The sequence below is a fragment of the Penaeus monodon genome, chromosome 1, assembly GCF_015228065.2.
Source record: "Penaeus monodon isolate SGIC_2016 chromosome 1, NSTDA_Pmon_1, whole genome shotgun sequence".
NCBI classification, from domain to species: domain Eukaryota; kingdom Metazoa; phylum Arthropoda; class Malacostraca; order Decapoda; family Penaeidae; genus Penaeus; species Penaeus monodon.
In genome coordinates this window covers 62,865,679-62,888,178 of record NC_051386.1, presented here as the reverse complement: position 1 = coordinate 62,888,178, position 22,500 = coordinate 62,865,679, and the positions used below count along the sequence as shown (strand labels likewise).

Here is a 22,500-nt window from a genome sequence, read left to right as displayed (position 1 = left end):
ATTGATTTAGTTTATTTGTTTGTTTGTCACACAATTTTGTGCCTATTGTTTTATCAGATATGGTTTTTAAGAACCATTATACATTTGCAACAAATGTTTTTCTAGACTATTCCGCAGGTTGCAAAAGACCGAGTTGCTGTTCGACACATTAGGAGTTACAACATTCCCTGCTCGTGGTTTGTCTGGAGCACCGAGTGTTGCCTCCTGTTGCTCTGCATCGGGGCGGCACCCACCACCTCCACGCTCCAGCCTTTTACCTTCAAGCCTGGGCAGTCGAACAAGTTGGCTAAGTTTGAGGGTTAGTGCGGAAGCTTCCGAAGTTTCTGTTTGGTTTTGTGTGAGGGAGTGGTTGGTACTCTTTTTTTTTTCTAATATGATGGATTAATAGATAACCTTATAGGAGTGTTTCTTGTTCTATGTGTATATTTTAAAAATTGATATTTATTATTGTAAAAAAGATAAATTATTATTTTAAAAATTTATATGATTTATTATTGGTATTATTATCTTTGCATTGGGATTATATTTTCATGAACTGTACCGTTTCCAGTGGAGGTGAGTAGTGGAAGCAGTACACATTCGCAGGGAGTTACCCTAGGTGAACGGGATGTCTGTGTCGGTGTCATTTACGGCGCGGTGTCCATCTGTGTGCTGCGTCATCCGTCCACACCTACCATTGCAGCACACCTGGACGTATATAGTCAGAATAAGTATGTGCTCTATTATTTATGGTTATTTGCTTTGAATAAGGTATTAACGATTGATAAAAACATCTGAATACATTTTTTTATCCACTTATACTAGGATTAGAAGAGGATAGACTATATTGATGTATTTTTTTTTTTTATAGAAATGTTTAAAAATAAAATAAAATAGGGGTTGAAAGTGTGTGTGGGACATATCACCCAAAAAATACATCATTTGCAGAGATGGAGTATTTAGACGAAGCCACATCTGCCGTTTAGAGTTGACGGGACGTTTTGCTGTTAACATTGTTGATAGTTTGATCATTGTTCATCACCAGGCCTCAAAGGTAAGATACACAGCCAAGATTTAGCACAGGAAAAAATGTTTGTTAGCCTCATTCTTTGATGTGGTGGTGCAGATGTAGAGCATTAGCATATTAAATAGTCACTTCTATCTGCTTTGATTCACTCTGCACAGAAAGGGAGTTGTATTTTTTTGGAATCCACACATCAGAATCAACATTGTAAGACTTTAAAACATGACAGTAATTTTCAGGAATCTTTGTTCTGCTTCTCCTCCCAGATGTCCCTAAACAGAATGAACATCCTTTAGGAGTTAATCGTTACTTGCCATACAACGTACCTACATTTCCTTCACACCCGAGAAACGACAAAAATAAAATAATTTAGACAAACCCACCTGTGACCTATTTCATAATTATGCATCTAAACTGCCCACAGACCTCTCTTCTGTTTGACATTCAACTTGGTGGTGAAGTGAGTGGCGGTGTGACTTCAGTGTACCCTATCACAGTCCCCCGTTCAGTCCAGCCGTTCTCCCTAGAGGAGCCCAGCGCCGTCCCGTCTACTACCGCCCAGCCTATATTAGTGCCGTGCGAACTTTATGCGCCGACCTGGGTTGTCTTTCAGGTAATATGAATTGTAATTTTTTTTTTTTTTTAGGTGTATTTTTTTTCCAGGTATTATTAAAAGTAGTTATGGTTGTTATTATTGTTATTTTTATTTATTTATCTATTTATGTATTTATTTATGTATTTATTTGTTTGTTTAATATTTTTATTTTCTTCCTTTCTTTCTTTTTTCTTTTTTTGGGGGGGAGGGTGTTTTGTTGTCTTTTCAGGAATTAATGAAAGTGGCAAATGGGAAGAGTTAGATTTTACTCTGCATAGTTATGAATGCAACTCAGTGCTCACTATCTACTTCTTCATCAATACTCAACAGCCAGACATTGTGATAGACGCTCGCCTGGGATGCATGTGGCACCTGCAGCTTCGGCTAGACTGTCTGGCAAAGGTCATGGAAGACAAGAGTCAGTTGGTCGACTCATTGCTTAGGAGGCAGCAAGGTAAGGGGTCATTGCGGTGCAGTAGATTGCTTTCAGGTTATATAAGTATAAATTTTGGTGGTATTTGCGAGTCAAGGGAATCTAGATGTTGTTGTATGAATATATAGTTCTGCTTTATGGATTGAAATGTTTTTTTTTTTTTTCATTAAAGTGAAAATTTTCATATACTTTTTTGAAATTTGCTGATTTTCCATTTGTCAACAGCAAAGCCACTGGTACTATCAGTTGTGCGAGAAGCAGTGGAGACTGGGCAGTTAGGGGCATTGGCGCAGATATTTGACAAAATCAATGCTGCTTATCGACAGCACTTAAATTCCATCCTCCAGTCTCAGGTAGGAATTCATTTTCCTCCTTTGGAACAAATATCTTGTGTGTTACAGAATTTTTTTTCTCATTTGTTGATCTTTTATCCATAGTCAGAGGCGGAATATTTTAATACAAGGGTTAAAAGTAATTGCTTGTATTCTATTTGCAATTTTTGTAACACTGAATGCTCGTTTAATTTCATGACATTATTTCCATATAGAAATTTGTGATTTTAAAAATTGGCTCTAGCTGTGTTTAAAACATGCAATAAACGAGCAAAGATGATACAGAAATCCCTCCTTTTCCAAGATGGGAGAATCCGTGAGTGCTCCGGCCTCGTCAGCCACAGCTCCCGAGATCAAGGGTGTGGTTATCGAGCAGGCGGATATATACAGCAGCGTCCTGGCCCCACTCATGGAGGAAGCTGAGAAGGGAGAAACCAGATTAAAGGAGGGAGGAGAGGGTAAGAGGGTAAAACTTCCGAAGATGGATATATGGATTGGTTGGTTGGCTGGTTGGTTGGTTGATTAATTAATTGATAGATTGTTTGATTGACAAATTGATTGATTGCTTGATAGGGAGAGAGAGAGAGAGAGAGAGAGAGAGAGAGAGAGAGAGAGAGAGAGAGAGAGAGAGAGAGAGAGAGAGAGAGAGAGAGAGAGAGAGAGAGAAGAGAGAGAAGAGAGAAAAGAGAAAGAGAAAGAGAGAGATGGATAGATAGATATATGGATATATATTCATTAATGATTAAGTGTATATTTTTTTTATGGATGTATAATTTTTTTTTTTTTTTTTTCTTCTTTTTTTTCTTTTCTTTTAAGTTTAACTAACCTACATCTTTGTGTTTATTTGCAGGAACCAGCCCTCCGTCTGTGTCTTCAAAACTGGTTGTAGGTGTGGTTATCGAGTACATCCGGTCACTAGGGGCCGTGGGAGTAACCGTGCAGCATTTCCTCTACGAACTGGTTATAAATGCGCTCGTCAGATCCAGGCAGTTTTACCAACTCCACCAACTTCTTCAGTATCACGTTTTGGCTGATTCAAAGCCCCTGGTTTGTTGCTTGTGCCTTTTTTGTTTTGTTTTGTCTCATGATTGGAACTGACTTGTTGGCAGAAATTTTGGTTAAGAAAAAATAAATGTTCTTGATTTTGCTCCGTTGGAAAGGAATCCAGTAATGTGTCCTTTTCTATTTATTTGTTATTTTATAATACTCTGTTTATCATTTTTGGTGGGTATTATTAGAAGGGCAGGGCTAGCTTTATGAACACAAACCAGTTTTGCAACTCGTAGCTAGAGGTAGATTTGTATTTTCTCCATGAATATTATTTGTTAGTTTTTGATAGTTTGGACTGTTATGACTGTGCTTTCCTCTCTTGTGATCTTTTTAACTAAGGAAAACAGGGATTTGAACTGTATCTTTTATAAATACATCATGAATACACTGTTTAAAGGTGAAATTTCAAGTTAGTCTCATAATTTTCCAGGCCTGTTTACTTTTGTCTCTTGTGAGTGTTTACTCTGCCGGCAAACAACTCAGCCTCGACATGCTCTGCCGCTTAAACACAGCTCATGACGAGATTATCGAAGTCCTGCTCTCTCAACACCAGGTTATTCCAGCCCTGAGGTCAGTGCCGTGTCTCCTATATGCATTTTTAAAATTCTATAAGATTTCTCAAATCTGCATATATCCTTGGGTTAGTATATTATCTTCTTGGAAATGTAATTACTTAACCCAATTCCGCCGGGTGGCTTTCCGATACAAGAGCCCTCGCTCCCGGGCTGTATTCGTAGTGGCCTGGGCCCTGATGCCGAGCGATTGTGTCAGCGCCATAGTGTGCACAGCATGATCGTACATCATAGGACCAGCGCACCACAGCAGATATACACATACCACCACAAATATTTTCCAGGCATGCCATGGCCTGTATGTACATGCCACCTGGCAACGAAGAGTTAAAGATGGGTTCTAAGTGTGGGATTCACTTATTTATGCTATTTTTTTGTTCTCTTCTCCGCTTGATAGATATGCCCGAAGTGTCGGCCTGGCGGAAACGGTCTCTGCTCGGAAATTCCTCGAAGCTGCCATGATCTGTGGTGACTCAGACGTTTTCTACTCCACTTTCACTTTCTTTGGGCTCCGGAATGCAAAGCTACGTGGAAGTTCAGCTTTTGCCAAAGGTAGGGTAGAGAAATGTCACAAAAATAGAGTCTGTGGAGGAATTCATTGCAGTTGTGTATTTTGCATATTGTTTAGGCTGTGAGCTATACAGTTTAGATGCTGCATGCTGTGTATGACGAATTTTGTATTGTGTATGTTAAACTTATCATATTTTATAAAGTATATATTTATATTTGATATTTTATACATTATACCTTTGAGAAAGCTGTCTCTATTGGTAATAATATTATCTCTTTCTTTATCCTTGATTTATCCTAATATATATTTTTGTTTTGTATTCTAGGGGAACACTGTGATATGTATGTAGATCACTTCAAGAAACTGTTTGGTGAAATTCCAGATTATACAATACAACAGACCTAGTGATACTCTGAGGCTAGTCTAATGCATTTTCAAACCTTTAAAAAAGGTTTCACAGAATTTAATTCAGTTCAGAAGTAAACATAAAGAATTATATTTAAAACCATTCCCCTAATAACATTGTTAGATACAATCTGACCCAGTTTCTTCACAAGAGCAAAATGCATCAAATAACCTTCAGTATTCACAATGGAGATGAGAATTTTGGTCGAAGTAAATAGCAAAGAAATTGTCTACTCACAGAAAGGTAAGATTTTCTACTCAGGAATATGAAACTATTAGTACCAAGAAGATACAAATTTCTGGTATTTGCTAATAAGTCGAAGCTGTTCAGGCCTTGTTGTTTGTATATAAGCATATGGATTATAATGAGCTATGGTATCTGTCCACATAATTTGAAATATATATGTGTATGTATATTATAGAGGCAACAGTGATTTCTTAGCTCATTTCTTAATCCATGATGAGGGTCTGTGCAGCTGTATCTTTAATGCTTTACTTAATCTATTGTTTTTAAAAAAGTGAGATTCTTACTATTCCTTTCTTTAGACAGTTTGTAGTTATTGATAATGAATATATATATATATACATATATGTATGCATATGAGAGAATATTGTCAGTCATTGTAAACATAAATTTATTTGTATACATCTATATTATTATTAAAATATGATGTTGATACTGCTTACATTTTGTTTTGATAACCTTTGTAATATATTTTTAAGCTGTTGGTAAGAATATGAATAATATTAAACACTATTCCCAAAACTAGCACTGTTTTTGTCACACAAAAGTAACACATTTTAGAGTATGGAAATGGCTTTAGACATTACAAGATATACAACTTCGTGGATATAGGATTATTTAACTAGCTTCATTCTTAACAGACTTACTGTTGAAAGGAGAAGTGCATTAACACAATACATATACTTAAGAATTAAGACTTCAAGTTTATCACTGTCTTTTAGATTTCAATTTAATGATTAAAAATATGAAATTACTTTCTGCCAAGCAAAGATAAGAGAAGATAGATTCCTCACTCTGACTGTAGGAAAACAACGTAGATAAAAACGAGGAGAAAGGTGCAGAAATATGAAGTGAAGAGTGAGGATAGCACTAATTGTCCTAACAATAATGAATATGATTATGGAAGGCAATGTGTCAGTGAGGAGATTTGACTCTAAGGCAACCAAAGGGAATGCGAAAGGAAATAGAAAAAACTGATATACCAAGTTTGACTGAAACTCGTTCATGGAAGATAGGGTTACTATAGACAGATACATGATCAGCAGCAATAATAAAAGTAATGACATTGGAAATGAAAGAGAAAATGAAATAATGAGATAACTGCAGCAAAATGAATCAAGAATATTCACCAGTACAACACCTTTTGCTGACAATAAGAACATTAACAATTATGAAATCTTAGTGTAATGTTTGGAAAGTTAAGTTCTCAAGAACAACAACAGCAGATCCGATGGCCCTTTTCCTCTAAACCTTTTTAAAAACTCTATTTCCATCTTGATCTTCCTATATCTTTATCTTTATCTATTTTTCTATATCTATATGTATATTTTTATCTTTATTTTTGTCTCTGTCTCTGTCCCTGCCCCCTGTCCTGCCCCTTTCTCTGCCCCTGCCCTTTTCCCTTGTCTCCGTCCCTTCCCTGTCCCTGTCCCTTCTCGTCCCTGTCCCTGTCCCTGTCTCTGCCCGTCCCTGCCTGCCCCGGCCCCTGTCCCTGTCCCTTCTCTGCTCGCCCCTGTCCCTGTCCCTGTTTTGTCCCTATCTCTGTCTCTGTCCCTGTCTCTGCCCCGTCCCTGCCCCCGTCTCTGTCTCTGTCCCTGTCCCGTCTCCCCCTGTCCTGTCTCTTCCCTTCCCTGCCCTTTCTCTTCTCTGCCCCTGTTTTGTCTCTGTTCTGTCCCTGTCCCTATCTCTGCTCTCCCCCTATCTCTGTCCCTGTCTTTTTGTCTCTGTCCCTGTCTCCTGTCTCTGTCCCTTCTCTTCCCCCTTTTGTCCCTGCCCTTTTTGTTTGTTTTTTGTTTTGTTTGTTTTGTCCCTATCTCGTCCCTTTTTTCCCCTGCCCCTGTCCTGTTTTGTCCCTTCCTGCTCTGCCCCTGTCTTTTTGTCCTGCCCCCGTCCCTTCCCCTTCTCTGTCCCTGTCTAGTCCTGCCCTGCCCGTCTCTGTCCCTGTCCCTATCGCGGCTCTGTTCTGTCTATGCCTTGTCTCTGTCTCTGTCCTGTCTCTGCCCCCTGTCTGGTCCTGTCTCTGTCCCTGTCCCTGTCTCTGTCTCTGCCCTGTCTCTGTCTCTTCTCTTCCCTGTCTCTGTATCTGCCCTGTCCCTGTCTCTGTCCCTTCCCTGCCCATTCTGCCCTGTTCTGTCTCTTCCCTGTCCCTGCCCCGTCCCTATCTCGCCCCTGCTCTGCCCCCTTCCCTGCCCCCTATCTCTGCCCCTGTCCCTGTCCCGCCCCTATCTCTGTCCCTTCTCTTCTCTGCCCTCTGTCTCTGTCTCGTCTCTTCTTGTCTCGTCTCGTCTTGTCCCTGTCCCTATCTCTGTCCCTGTCTCGTCTCTGTCCCTTCTCGGGCCCCTATCTCTTTCCCTGTTCTGTCTCCTCTGTTCCTGTCCTCCCATCTTGTCTCTGTCTTTTCCCCCTGTCTCTTTCTCCCCCGCCCCTATCTTGCCCTGCTCTGCCCCTGTCTCTGCCCTCTTCTCTGTCTCGTCTCTGTCCCTATCTCTGTCCCTGTCTCTGTCTCTTCTCTGTCTCTGCCCCTGTCCCTACTCTGCCCGTCTCTGTCTTGTCCCTGTCCTGTCTCTGTCCCGTCTCTAAATTTGTCCCTGTCTTTTCTCGCCCTGTCTTGTCCCTGTCCCTGTCCCTTCCCAGTCTCTGTCTCTATCCCTTTCCTGTCCCTGTCTTGCCCCTGCCCCCTTCTCTGTCCCTGTCTCGTCCTCTGTCCCTGCCCCTTTCCCCTGTCCCTTTCTCTTTCCCTTGTCCTTTTTTTTGGGCTCTGCCCCCTGTCCCTGTCTCGTCCTGTCTTGTCCTGTCCCTGTCTCTGCCCCTGTCTCTGTGTCTGTCTCTGTCTCTGTCCCTGCTTGTCCCTTCTCGTCTCGTCCCTGCCCCGTCTCTGTCCCTGTCTCTGCTCTGCCCCCTGTCTCCTTCCTTTCGTCTCGTCCCGTCCCTGTCTCTGCCCCTGTCCTGCCTCTGTCCCTGTCTCTGTCCCTGTTTTGTCTCTGTCCCGCCCCCGTCTCTGTCCCTGCCCCTACTTGTCTCTGTCTCGCCCCTGCCCCCTGTCTCTGCCCCTGCCCCTTCTCTGTCTCGTCTCTGTCTCGTCTCTGCTGTGTCTCTGTCCCTGTCCTATCTCGTCTCTGTCTCTGTCTATGCCTTGTCTCGTCTCTTCTCTGTCTCTGTCTGTGTCTCCCTTTTCTTTCCCCTGTCCCTGTCTTCCTGTCTTGTCTTTCCCTATCTCTGTTCCCTGTCTCTGCCCCCGTCTCGTCTCTGTCCCTGTCCTGATCGCCCCCTGTCTCTGTCCCTGTCTCTGTCTCTGTCTCTGTCCCTTCTCGTCCTGCCCTTCTCTGTCCCTATTCTGTCCCTGTCTTTTGTCTCTGTCTCTGTCCCTGTCTCTGCCCCTATCCGCCCCGCCCTTTGTCTCGGGCTCTGTCCCCTGCCCTATCTCTGTTCTGCTCTGCCCCTATCTCTTTCCTGTCTCTGTCTCTGTTTTGGGCTCTGTCTCGTCCCTGTCCTGTCCCTACTCTTCCCTGTTCTGTCTCTGTCTCTGTCTCTTCCCTCCCCCTATCTCTGTCTCTGTCTCTGCCCCTGTCTCTGCTCGCCCCGGGGTCCCCTATCTCTGTCCCGTCTCTGCCCCCTTTCTGTCTCGTCTCGGGCTCTGTCCCTATTTCTGTCCCTGTCTTGCTCGTCTCTGCTCTGCCTGCCCTATCTTTTCCCCGTCTCTGTCTCTGTCTCTGTCCCTGCCCCCCATCTCTGTCCCTGTTCTGTCTCTGCCCCTATTTTGTCCCTATCTCTTCCCGTCTCTGTCTCTGTCTCTGTCCCTGTCCTGTCTCGTCTCTGTCTCTGTCCCTATTTTTCCCTGTCTCTGTCTCTGCCCTGTCCCTGTCCCTGTCTCTGTCCCTTCTCTGTCCCTGTCCCTGTCTCTGTCCCTGTCCCGCCCCTGTCCTTCCTTCCCTATCTTTTCTCTGTCTCTGTCTTTGCCCCTGCCCCTGTCCCTGCCCTTCCCTATCTCGTCTCTGTCTCTGTCTCTGCCCTGTCTCTATCCCTTCCCTGTCCCATCTCGTCCCGTCTCTGCTCTGTCCCTGTCCTGCCCTTTTTCTGTCTCTGTCCCTGCCCGGGGTCCCACTCTGTCCCTGTCCCTTTCTCTGCTTGTCCTTCCTGTCTCGTCTCTGTCCCTGCCCCTTCCCTTCTCTGTCCTGTCTCTGTCTTGTCTCTGCCCCTGTCTCTGTCCCTTCCCTGTCCCATCTCTGCCCCTGTCTCTGTCTCTTCCTGTCTCTGCCCCCTATTCGTCCCGTCTCTGTTCTGTTTTGTCTCTGTCTCTGCCCTGCCCTATTCTGTCCCTGTCTCGTCCCTTCTCTTCTCTTCTCTGTCCCTTCCGTCCCTGCCCTTTTCCGCTCGCTCTGTCCCTTCCCTATCTCTGCCCCGTCTCTGTCCTTCTTGTCCTGTCTCTCCCCCTGTCTTTAAATTGTCCCTGTCTCTGTCTCTGTCCCTTCCCTGTCCCTATCCTGCCCTGCCTGTCTCTGTCTTGCCTGTCCCTGCCCCCTTCTCTGTCCCGCTCTGTTTTGTCTCTGTCTTTTCCCCCTATCCTTCCCTATCTCTGTCCCTGTCTCTGTCTCTGGCCCCTTCCTATCTCTGTCTCGTCTCTTTCTCTGTCTCTGTCTCCGTCCCTGTCTCTGTCTCTGCCCCTTTCTGTCTCTCCCTATCTCGCCCCTATCTCTGCCCTGCTCGTCTTGTCCTGTCCCTTCCCTATCTCGTCCCTGTCCTGTCCCTGTTCTGTCTGCCCGTCTCTGTCTGTCCTGCCCCTGTCCCTACTTGTCCCTGTCTCTGTCCCGTTTCTGTCTCGTCTTGCCCCTCCCTGTCTCTGCCCCCCTGTCCCTACTCTGTCCCTGTCTCTGTCCCGTCCCTGCCCCTTTCTGTCCCTGCTTGTCTCTGTCCTTTTTTCCCCTGTCCCTATCTCTGTCCCTGTCTCTGTCTCTGTCCCTGTCCCTATCTCTGTCCCTGTCCTCTGTCCCTGTCTCTGTCTCTGTCCCTATCTCTGTCCCTGTCTTGTCTCTGCCCCGTCTCTGTCCCTGTCTCGTCTTTCCCTGTCTCTGTTCTGTCTCTGTCCCTGCCCCTGCCCTTCCCTGTCCCGCCCCTGTCTCTGTCTTGTTCTATCCCTAACTTATGAGCAAGGGTTACTGATAAAGAACACTCAACCCTCGTGCAGTTCCTTAGTTCACTTTTCATATTATATTATTTCTATTGTCAATGATCCTGAGCTTATAATTATTATTATTTTTTTAATTGCGGGATGACCGACCCAATTAATAATTATACATTTGGACATGCCCCTAAATAAATACATAAGTAAATAAATAAATGCATGCCTTTATTTATGTATATATGCACTTTCATATATATGAAACACAGACACACACAAAACACACACACACAGACACACACAGACACACACACACACACACACACCCCAAAACCCACCCCACAAACACACACACACCCCAAAACAAACACACACCCACACAAAACCCAACCACACACACACACACACACACACACACACACACACACGTGTTGCGTAACAATTTCATAGGCAGACCACAAGAGGATGAAAGAGTCTTCCCTACAAATATAAATTTCGTTTTCTATGACTTCTGACAGCTGATCGCCCTTAGACTCGTTTTGCCATATCCACCACAACTGGAAATGCCATTTCCCCATCGCTTCAAACAAACAACCAACCTTCCTTTAGCAACAAAACCCCCTGAAATAAAAACAATTACCAACCCCCTCAAAAACAAGCCAAACTAAGCAAAATCACACCCAAACAACCCCCAGCGCAGAGGGCCGAGCTAGCCGCCGAGCCTCGCCGTGTTGTTTAGTGTGTTGGCAGCAAAACATCAACAACAAGAGAGTTAAAAGTCCAGGTTTTACAGAGAAGAAACAGCGATATTTCCCCTTCGTTTCCCCCAGTGCTTTTGCGTTTGGTCGGAGCAGCGAGGCGAGGATGTGGTCCTTATTCTCCCGTGATCCAACGAGCTCCTTCGGCTACGAGATTGGAGAGGCTGTGGAGCACACGAGAGCGGTGTGGAAGATGCACCGCGGGAAGAAAAAGGTGAGCTGCTTGGCACTGGCACTGTCATGGGGGCTGTCATGGGGGGCTGTCATCAGGTAATGTCATGGGGGGCTGTCATCAGGTAATGTCATGGGGGGCTGTCATGAGTACTGTCATGGGGGCTGTCGTGAGTACTGTCATGGGACGCTGTCGTGGGGGGTGCTGTCATGGGCTGTCATGGGGTGCTGTCAAGGCGCACTATCAATGGGCGCTGTCATGGGGCAGTGTCAAGGGTTATAGCCAAGGTCAGTGGGGATGATATCTCTTTGATGGATATATTTTATGTGGTTCCTAATGTTCTCTTGTTTTCTTTGTGTTTTTTCTTGTGTTTAATTTTCATGTTTTGCAATATTTCTTTATTTGATGTACTGTTGAGAGATGGTAAAGGCTGGATACAGAGACGTGTGGGTTGAAGGGGAGAAGAGGTTATTGTGAATTTCCGATAGTTTGTGGTAATTCTGTTCAAAAGCTGCCCAGTTCCGATACTATTGAAGTGGATATTGACGGTATCCAATTACAAGGGATGGGATATTTGGTGTTGATTAGAGTGGTGATGTGGCAAGTGGTTCTTGAGGCTACTGTGTCAAAAGCTCAACAAACCAAGTATAATCTGGTATTAAATTTTGAACCATCATGGCAATTTATTGTCATGTTATGAATCAGTCTTAGCTCTACCTTACTGGAGTGCAGACGTGGGATGTTTGCCTGTCTTAGCCAGGGTGTGTAAGTGTAGAAGCCGTTGTTACTCTCTGACGATGTGCCACTGTCTTGGTTGACACTGTTCGGTCCTAGGAAACTCCGATATAACCCAATGATTTGGAAGTTTTAGAGGATGGAGCATTATAGAAATCACATAAAGTATTATTTGCAATATATTTATGTGGTTTGCTAAAGTACTTTTATATTTTTTCAACATTTGCTTCTGCCAAATAGATCTATAGCAAGTACATCATATCTTAAAAGTTAATTGATGTCAGATAAAAGTTTTCAGAAAAGTATAGAGCAACTTTGGAAGGGAGCTTCAAAGACCATAAACAAGTACAGTAGGTTCTTGTAAAGGTTAGTTTCATCTATGAAGTAGCCAGTCTCAAAAGATAACAAAACATTGCTAATAAAATGATGTATTAATCTATCTTTGGGCTCCTGAAGTGAAGAGCACTGAAGCTGCTCATCTCACCAGAAACCTCAGGGCTGTGTTTTGTCATTTATTATGCGGATCTAGGTCCTGTTGTAAGGGTTTACTTTATAATTTCCTAGTAACAAGCTTCTTTTTATCTGTATGTATTCTAGTAGGCAATGATTTGTATGACTGGCAGTATACTAGTTTTATATTTTGAAGTAACATATATGACAACTATATTTATTTCATTAGGTTTGATACAAATGATAACCATTATTTTATTTTATTGTCAAAAAACAGCATGAAAAAATTATATATTTTTTTCTCCTTAGTTTTTAATATGAATGATTGGCTATGATTGCTATTTCTATTATAGTTCTAGAATATTTTATGAAATTATATGCACTGAATAATTGAGCAGAATTGATGTGAAATTGTTATCTAATAATACTGTGGTAGTGAGATACAGAGAAACTACAAGAATTAGTTTTATGAAAAGATGAGATGGTCCTATGAAATCCTTACATTTGAGAATGTGCAATCATGATTCTTTTGATGTTGCAGCAAAATGGAGATGAAGTGAGTGTGTTTATATGTGAGGGCACTTCAGCGCAACTTGATATAGCAAAAGCAGCCGTAAAGAGGTTGAAAACTCTCCGTCATCCATGTATACTCACTTACGTCGATAGCCTTGAGGTAAGGTGGAGTATCGATGTTGGCATTTTTATAGACTCATTATTAAAGTTGGGTAAGCTCTAGAAGAGTACTGAGAGAATTGATAAAAGAATGTAAGAACATGATTTGATGCTCGGTTAAAGGTCAAGTGCAGTATTGGGTTCTAATGTACGCTGATTTCTTTTAGAATGACAAATTGGTGTACTTGGTGACTGAGCCAGTAACGCCTCTCCTGACGTGGTTGAAAGACAGTGCCCTGAGTCCAGCGCATCGCACCAGTGCCGTTTCCTGGGGGCTCCTGCAAGTCACAGTATGTATTTTTCCTGTAATGTTCCTGCTTGATTAGGCAATTTGTTTGTGATGCCACATTGCGTTATGATTTCTTGTAACTGTCCTGTAAGATTAAAACGCCTTTTCACAATGTGAATATTATTGTCTGCCAAGAAAGAGGAATAAAGGGAAACCTTTGTCATGGATCTTTCTCAAATTTTACCTTAAAATTTTCATGATGGTTGTAGGTTGAACATTAATATAGCCATTTGATTCTTCACCCAAAAATTCAGCTTTGTATGAGAATCAGGTTTTATAAAAAAAAAAAAAAAAAAAAAAATCAAAATTGATTTTTTCCCTTACAGAAAGGCCTCAGCTTTCTGAACAATGACGGAAAACTGATACACTACAATGTGTGTGGAAGCAGTGTTTTTGTGACGCCCGGCGGAGAATGGAAGCTTGGGGGGGTAGAGTACGCCAGCTCGGATAGTTCCTTCTTTCCGGTCAAGGTGCTGCCAGAACTTGATATTTATAATCCGCCGGAGAAGATGAATCCCTCGAAAATGAGAACAACGACCATGTGGTAGGATCTCTTGCTGATATAACGTATTATCGTCCATGATAATGACAGTGCAGAGAGTTAATTTTGTGTTTACATGTTACATTATGATTTTTTGCTTACTCCTTAGGGCAGCTGATATGTGGGGGCTCGGATGCCTGATCTGGGAAGTGTTCAATGGGCTCCTAGATGAATCGTTTTCCCTCAAAAACACACAGAAGGTAAGCTTTCTGGTTGAGCCTTGGCATTACGGTATCTCTTGATTGTGATATTTTGATCTGGAATAATTTTTTTTTCTATCTCTCTCTTTCTCTCTCTCTTTCTGTTTCTCTCTCTTTCTGTTTCTCTCTCTTTCCTTCTCTCTCTTTCCTTCTCTCTCTCTTTCTTTCTCTTTCTCTTTCTTTCTCTTTCTCTTTCTTTCTCTCTCTCTTTCTCTCTCCTCTTCTCCTCTCTCTTTTTCTTCTCTCTCCTTTCCTTCTCCTCTCTCTTTCTTTTCTCTCTCTCTTTTTCTCTTTTTCTTTCCCTCCTTTTTCTCTCTCTTTTTCTTCTCTCTCTTTTTCTCTCTTTTTCTGTCCCTCCTTCTTCTTTCTCTCTTTCCCCCTTTCTCTCTCTTCCTCTTTTTTTCTCCTCTTTTTTCCTTTTCCTCTTCTCTTCTCTCTCTCTCTCTCTCTTTCTCTCCTTTCTTTCTTTCTCTCTCTTTTTCTTTTTCTCCCTTTTTCTCCTCTTTTCTTTCTCTCTCTCTTCCTTTGTCTGTCTTTTCCTTTTCTCTCTTTTTCTTTCTTTCCTTTCCTGTTTTCTTTTTTCTTTCTCTTTTTCTTATTTTCTTTCTTTTTCCTTTTTTGTTTCTTTTCCTTCTTCTTTTCCTTTTTCTCTCTTCTTTTTTCCTCTCTTCTCTCTCTCTCTCTTTTCTCCTCTCTCTCTCTCTCTCTCTCTCTCCCTTTCTCTCTTCTCTCTCTTTTCCCTCTCCTCTCTCTCTCTCTCTCTCTCCTCTCTCTTCCTCTCTCCCCTCTCTCATCTCTTCTCTCTCTCGTCCTGCTCCTCTCTGTCTTCTCCTTTTTCTCTCTGTCTGTTTTCTCTCTCCCCTTCTTTTCTCTCCTCTCTCTCTCTCTCTCTCTCTCCTCCTCTCCTCCTTCTCTTCTCTCTCTCCTCTCTCCTCCCTTTTCCCTTCTCTCCTCAGCTTCTCTTCCCCCTTCTCTCCCCCCCTTACTTCTTTCTCTCTCTCTTTACGACCCATTTAAAGTTTTCAAGATCCACTAAATATTCAGTGTTAGGTTTTATAGATTGATATTAAACTTGCTAATTTGTTTTTTTGATTCTATTTTCAATGCATAGTTTGGCAACCTTTTTTGTGTTTGTCTGATTTTTTTTAAACTTTTCATAGGAAAAAAGGGGAAAAACCTTTTTGTAGGGGAAAAAACCCCTGGGGACTTTTTGTTAAACCCCTTTTCCCAAAAAAAAAAAAAAAATTTTTTGAAAGGGAATGGGCTTTTTTGGTTTTTTAAAAAATTAAAAAAATGGGTTTAAACCCAGTCCTAAAAAACGATTTATTTAGCGGGTTCGGGGCCCCTGATCTCCAAATTAAAAAAAATCTTTTATTTTTTGGGGTTTTTTTCTGTAGTTGCCGAAAAACCCCTGATGGGAAATTTACACGAAGTTAGCCCCGGGGGAAAACCCCTGGCACAGCCCAAAATCCGGGGGGACGTTGTTCGAGGATCTCCGCAAGCCTGGACAGTTTTTCCGGAATGATCTTATTGAAACTCTCCTCTTCTTGGAGGAGATTCATTTAAAGGATGCAAATGAAAAGCACAAGTAAGTAGCATTGAAGAGTTGGGCCTAAGTGTATCCTTCTGGGTGAAAAAGGGAATATGTTTTTCCAAAATTCCTGTAAGTCTGTGTTTTTTAAAATCACTTTGTTCTGAAATTTTAAGGTATTGCATAGAGATTCTCTTGTCTTTTCCTCTGTCTTCTTAACCAGTAAATGGTTGGAATTCTCTTATTTTGTATGATCGCGCATAATGCTTTACCTATTATGATTTTCACCTTGACAGGTTCTTTGCTAGTTTGATGCCAAAGCTCGAAAACATTCCCAACTACATTGCAACCAACAAGATTTTGCCAACTGTGATATCTGCCCATGAGTTTTCCAATGTGGGATCAGTAGTCTTAAGTTCCCCTCTTTAAAGGGGATTGGGGAATGAGGCCCATATTTTCAGTCCCATTTGGGCTGAAACCCTGAAAAATTGTTCCGCTGAATTTGTTTTTTTTTGAACGTGGGGATTTATCTGAAAAAATGCCCTGCCCAAAATGATTAAAAAATTTTTTGTTGTGTCTTGAATGGCTTAATCATTCTAGCTGTAAGTTATCTTAAATCTCAATGGTGATTCAGAGAAAGGGAAGTTAATTGCTATTTTTTACATGATATCACTACAGATAGGTAAGTTACTAGATGAGGCTGAGTATCAGCGGCAGATTCTCCCAACGGTGGTGAAGTTGTTCTCGTCCAGCGACCGGGCCACGAGACTAAAGCTTCTCCAGCAGATGGAGAGCTTAGTGGAGTACATGGACCCGAAGACGGTGAACGACCAGGTGTTCCCCCAACTTGCCACGGGCTTCTCCGATTCCAATCCTACGATCCGCGAGCAGACTGTGAAGGTTAGCTTTAGTTTTGTTCGTGCTTGTATTGTTGTTGTCTCTTTATTTATTGTTGTTGTTGTTCTCCTCCTCCTCCTCCTCCTCCTCCTCCTCCTCCTCCTCTCTCCTTTCCTCCTCCTCCTCTCCTCCTCCTCCTCCTCCTCCTCTCCTCCTCTCCTCCTCCTCCTCCTCCTCCTCTCCTCCTCCTCCTCCTCCTCCTCCTCCTCCTTTCCTCCTCCTCCTCCTCCTCCTCTCCTCCTCCTCCTCCTCCTCCTTCTGCTCCTTCTCCTTCTGCTCCTTCTCCTACTGCTCCTTCTCCTTCTCTCCTTCCTCCTCCTCTCTCCTCCTTTCCTCCTCCTCCTCCTCCTCCTCCTCCTCCTCCTCCTCCTCCTCCTCCTTGTCTTCCTCCTACTTGTCTTCCTCCTCCTTGTCTTCCTCCTCCTTGTCCTCCTCCTCCTCCTTGTCCTCCTCCTCCTCCTTGTCCTCCTCGTCCTCCTCCTCTTCTCTCTCTCCTCCTCCTTCCCTCCTCCATCCTCCTCCTCCTCCTCCTCCTCTCTCCTCGTCTCCTCCTCCTCCTCCTCCTCCTCCTCCTCCTCCTCCTCCTGCTCCTCCTCCTCCTCTTCCTCCTCCTCCTCCTCCTCCTCCTTTGATAATTCAACTTGGATATTCATATGAAATATGCTATATTACATTTATGAACATAAGAGTTGCTTTATGTTTGCAATTTAATATGTCTGCTGCAGTCCACAAATGCAGCTTCATTATGTGTTAATAATTTATTAAATGATTAATCCTGCGTATATATAGCTTCTGTTTATACATTCATCTCTTTCTTTCAGTCTATAATGTTCTTGGCTCCAAAACTAAATTATAATAACCTGAATATTGAAGTCTTGAAGCATTTTGCCCGCCTGCAATTGAAGGATGAACAGGTAAGCCAAAAAATGTTAAGGAATTGTATGTTATGAAGTTTGTTATTAGTAGCGGTGGCTTTTCTAATAATCTATGATGTCCTTCAGGTTACGGTTGTTATTCTAATAATATTGCCTCTCAAGCTGGTCCAGGTGTTAACAGTGAGGCAAGAGAGTTTTTTTTCTAAATTGTTTTGGCCCATAGTCATCAAAATTTATGGGTTTTAATTAATATCTAACTTTTTTTTGTTTTGTTTTGAATTGTAGTATTTAATCTATAGTTTGAGTACATACATATGGATATTGCAGGGAGGAATTCGTACCAACACTACGGTATGTTTAGGAAAAGTGGCTCAGTACTTACACCCAGATATCAGACAAAAGTGCCTGACGTCGGCCTTCACCCGAGCCATGAGAGATCCTTTCCCTCCGGCACGAATAGCGGGAATTATGGCCATTGCAGCCACACAGCAGTATTATCCCCTTCAGGAAGTAGTTAGCAAGTAAGTCATGTTAGAAGTTTGTGAATGAAGATGGTGAAATGGTACTGAAAAATGGTAGCTTAGGTCTAGTCTAGAATTATATTCCGTCAAGGATTGCACTTCATATGTGTTGGAAAGATGTAATTAAACTTGATATTGGCTGTAGAGTATTGATGAAAACATTAATGACATTTGGTAAGTAACTACTGAATATTAACAGTTCTGTTGTTCAATGTCAATACAGAATCCTTCCTAGCCTTTGCCACCTGACCCTAGATCCTGAAAAATCGGTTCGAGATGCCGTTTTCCGAGTGCTAAAGGGCTTCCTCAGCAAGGTTGAAAAAGTATCAGAGGATCCATCACTCAAGGAAGTTATGGGTAAGAACTAACAAAAAATTTGGGTTTGACTTGAGAAAATTAACAACAAAAAGCCGATTTTCTGGTCAGATGGTGTTTGGATTGTGCTCAGTGGGTTTAGAGTTGAGTTTATTAGTTAATGATTATTTGGAAGTCAGAAAATGATAATTAAAAAAAGAACAATGAAACTTGTTTACAGAAAGATTTGACAGTGATGGAATACAGAATTACCATTTGGCTAATTAGTTTTCTCTTGTGTATTCCTTGTAATTTACATTTTGAAAGAAATGGTTTGTGTTGAAAGCTTTATTGACGCATGTATTAATTCATCTCATGTAGAAGCTGAGGTGAAGAGTGCTTCCAGTAGTTCACAGACAACATGGACAGGCTGGGCAGTTGGTGCTATTACTTCCAAGTTCTATAAGACATCCATTGGAGCTCAGCCACAGAAGCAGGTAATTTCTGGGACTGTGAAAGGATCTTTGATTATATATAAATTTTTGATCAGTAATTTGGTAGCTAATAATGTATATGACTGTGGTTTGTACTGTGTGAGAGGCTGCAGGTATGACCATTGGATAATATTTAGTATGTTTTTGAAATGAAAGCAGATAGACTCAAACCCAAATTCACTGCATATTGCAACAGGCTTCCACCTCCTCATCTGGCACTGTTACTCCATCCACCAAAACAAGCAGTGTGGCTTCCACTCCCTCCCAAGGTCGTGCTTCCAGCAACACCCCGAACAGTGCTGCTCCAAATGAAGACGACAAATCGGATTATGAAGACTGGGAAAATTCTGAGTGGCAGAGTATGGTAAGTCTACTTGTGATAAAAGCTGGAGCTAATGACAGGTAGCACATTTTTTGTAGCACTGTTTTGGTGTTTTTTTCCTTTATTGAGCAAGACTTTGAATGCTTGAGTGTGAGGTTTTAGCAGTGTATTCCCTTGTGGTTTGCTTGAGCAAATGTAATATCACATGTCTCTTTATTAGTAGTGTTTCTGAGCCAGAAATGGAGAGATATATGTTTCAGCTTTCAGGCATAAACACATAAATCACTTTTATTCTGATTGTGTTCAAGAGTGCCAATGTTTCCAAACAGGATGATGGCATAGACACAAAGCCAAGTCAGTCCCCTGTCGCAGTGCAGAAATCGACCACTGTGTCTGAAGCTTTGGCAGACGTTGGTGATATGGATGGTGGGGATGGCTGGGGGGACGACACTGAAGAGTGGGGCAGTCTAGAGGATACCCAGGTGCGTTGTGCAGTTTGAATGATGTCATAAAGGCAGGAGGGACACTCCAGGAATTTTTTTTTTTTTCTTTTTTTCTTTTGGGAAATTATAACTGAAACAGCATGGTTTGATGGTGTGTCACGAGTTCACTTGACTTTTTGCCTTGAGTTCTGGAAAAGCACTGTGTGATTTCTGTTTTTTTTTTGGGTGTATCACAGCACGGGGACAGCCTTGGTGGAGGTGAACTCGAGCCAGAGTCGAAGTTCAAATCTACAGCTTCCTACAACTGGGAATCTACAGGACCAGCTGAGGACAGTGATGACTTTTTCTCCTCGTTGGTTGGTGGTAATGAGGTGAGTGTGCTTGAAGGGGAGGAGGGGCAGGGTGTGGACAGTCGTGGTAGCTCGAGGCTTGAAGTTGCACCAGGTATATGTTTACACACACTCACACCTTGCACATGCACACGATATTAGATTGTAGCATTGTTACATTATTGTAATATTTTTATGTTTATGGCCGTTCTTGTTATGTTTGTTATTGATGTTGGTGTACTTCCCCTCCTCCTCCTCCTCCTCCTCCTTCTTGCCTCCTCCACCTCCTTGCCTCCTCTTCCTCCTCCTTGCCTCCTCTTCCTCCTCCTCCTCTTCCTCCTCCTCTCCTCCTCCTCCTCCTCCTCCTCCTCCTCCTTCTCCTCCTTCCTCTTCCTCTTCCTCTTCCTCTTCCTCTCCTCTTCCTCTTCCTCCTCCTCCTCTCCTCCTCCTCCTCCTCCTCCTCCTCCTCCTCCTCCTCCTCCTCCTCCTCCTCCTCCTCCTCCTCCTCCTCCTCTCTCCTTCTTCTTTCTGCCTACCCCCTCCTCCTTATAATTATTATAGTTATTATAGGTATCATCACCATCATCATCATCATCGTCATCGTCATCGTCATCGTCATAGTCATAGTCATAGTCATAGTCATAGTCATAGTCATAGTCATAGTCATAGTCATAGTCATCGTCATCGTCATCGTCATATTATTATTATTATTATTATTATTATTATTATTGTTTTTATTATTATTATTGTTATTATTATTATTATTATTATTATTGTTATTATTAATATTATTATTATTATTATTATTATTATTATTATTATTATTATTATTATTATTATTATTATTATTATTATTATTATTATTATTATTGTTATGATAATAATAATAATAATAATAATAATAATAATAATAATAATAATAATAATAATAATAATAATAATAATAATAATTATTATTATTATTACTATTATTATTATTTTTATTATTACTATTATTTTGTTTTTATTATTGTTTTTATTATTGTTTTTATTATTATTATTATTATTATTATTATTATTATTATTATTATTATTATTATTATTATTATCATTATTATTATATAATTATTATTGTTATGATAATAATAATATAATAATAATAATTATAATAATAATAATAATAATAATAATAATAATAATAATAATAATAAAATAATGATAATGATAATGATAATGATAATGATAATGATAATGATAATGATAATAATAATAATAATAGTTATCATCATCATCATCATCATCATCATCATCATCATCATCATCATCATCATCATCATCATCATCATCATCATCATCATCATCATCATCATCATCATCATCATCATCATCATCATCATCATCATCATCATCATCATCATCATCATCATCATCATCATCATCATCATCGTTATTGTTATTGTTATTGTTTTTGTTATTATTATTGCTATTATCATTGTCATTATCATTATTATTGTTAATATTACTATTGTGGGTAATTATATAATAGATTGTTGCTTACTTTTGTTTAATATTCTTTTCTTTTCCTTTTCACAGGGAAAGTTTGGAAGCGTGACCCAGAGATCTACAAATATTTCATCGCAGAGTACAACCGGTAGTGGCTGGGACGACTGGGATACGAAATCGCCAGCAGGTACGTCACGTCTAAAAAAGATGTCTGAAGACCTCATATTTAGTGGCGATGATTAGTACTGATTTACAGGATATCTGTAGGTTCTTCATAGAGTGATGTAAGAAGATGGTCACAGAGTATTTCTTTGTTTAAGAAAAGTATGTGAATGAGGAGGAATGATTTCACAAGAGTTGTCGTTGTTCAGTTTATGCCTTTTATTCTTTTTGGTGGAGATAGAGTATAAACTGTGTGTGGTTTATATCAGTGTTAGACAGGAGCTGCAGTGTATTTTGTATGGAATGATTATAATTGATAACTATTAATATTTTTTCCTTTTTTTTTTTTTTTTTTTATCATTGTAGAGTCTAGTAACGTTGGAGGTAATAGTAAGGCTGACGAACAACGGCGGCAACGGGAAGAGAAACGCCTACAGAGGCAGAAGGAGATCGAGGCGAAGAGAGCAGCTCGTGCAGGACCCATGAAACTAGGTGCTAAAAAGATCTAGGGTTTCAGGTTGCGAACTTCGACATTATGGACCAAAGTTTTTGTTTGAAACCTTTCTTTCTTTTCTTTTTTTTGTATTGTGTTAGGGGTTTTGAATAGGAGATATGGAAATCATTATGGCATTGAATCTAGAGCCTGCTGCACAAGGTGCTTAGAGTTAAGTTGAGCAATATTTGCCGAATAGTGCAGGCACTTTCAATAAAGTCTGACATGGTACACTTGTTTCTCTCTCTCGGTAATATAATTCTCTTGGGGTTTTCTTATCACGTGATTTTGCCCTCTCTTATCACAACATACTTGAAGATTATGTAAAAGTTTTTGTCTCATCAGCAATGGGAAGGAACTATTGTTGTTACTGTTATTGTTGGTAATAAGCTATAATAGTAAATTAAATGATAAGATTTTTTTCTTCTTCTTCAAACATAGATGCCTTATAAATGTCAGCATTTTTATAGGAGGAAATGCATTACAGAGAAGACAAGTTGATGTAAAAGCTGATTTATTGTATTAATATATTCATTTTATGTCAGAAATTGGACAATAGTAGACATGACAACCATCATA

The 22,500-nt window shown here is 41.2% G+C and overlaps 2 protein-coding genes across 4 annotated transcripts in view; both read left to right on the top strand.

The window, feature by feature from the left end:
- Positions 1–5,587, top strand: part of LOC119575414 (regulator of MON1-CCZ1 complex-like) — a 13,757-nt gene extending 8,170 nt beyond the window's left edge. For 2 of the 3 annotated variants that reach the window (XM_037923039.1, XM_037923024.1), the window contains 11 exons: positions 118–298; positions 551–710; positions 928–1,033; positions 1,428–1,616; positions 1,929–2,052; positions 2,257–2,384; positions 2,668–2,821; positions 3,214–3,410; positions 3,844–3,983; positions 4,383–4,537; positions 4,822–5,587. In XM_037923039.1, the coding sequence (XP_037778967.1) occupies positions 118–298; positions 551–710; positions 928–1,033; positions 1,428–1,616; positions 1,929–2,052; positions 2,257–2,384; positions 2,668–2,821; positions 3,214–3,410; positions 3,844–3,983; positions 4,383–4,537; positions 4,822–4,901 (1,614 nt within the window). In that variant the 3' untranslated portion in view covers positions 4,902–5,587. Of the gene's footprint in view, positions 1–105; positions 299–550; positions 711–927; positions 1,034–1,427; positions 1,617–1,928; positions 2,053–2,256; positions 2,385–2,667; positions 2,822–3,213; positions 3,411–3,843; positions 3,984–4,382; positions 4,538–4,821 lie in introns of all 3 variants that reach the window. The other variant, XM_037923030.1, reaches the window with a different exon arrangement.
- A 5,396-nt stretch (positions 5,588–10,983) lies between these two features.
- LOC119575408 (N-terminal kinase-like protein) lies at positions 10,984–22,152 on the top strand. The gene is given in 17 exon segments (XM_037923010.1): positions 10,984–11,233; positions 12,918–13,049; positions 13,216–13,338; positions 13,664–13,881; positions 13,988–14,078; positions 15,476–15,666; positions 15,906–16,034; positions 16,281–16,509; positions 17,328–17,420; positions 17,709–17,902; positions 18,126–18,259; positions 18,578–18,693; positions 18,887–19,054; positions 19,342–19,494; positions 19,692–19,826; positions 21,357–21,453; positions 21,795–22,152. Coding segments are annotated over 17 exon segments (2,454 nt in total). The 5' UTR covers positions 10,984–11,125; the 3' UTR covers positions 21,938–22,152.
- Positions 22,153–22,500: the final 348 nt, after the last annotated feature.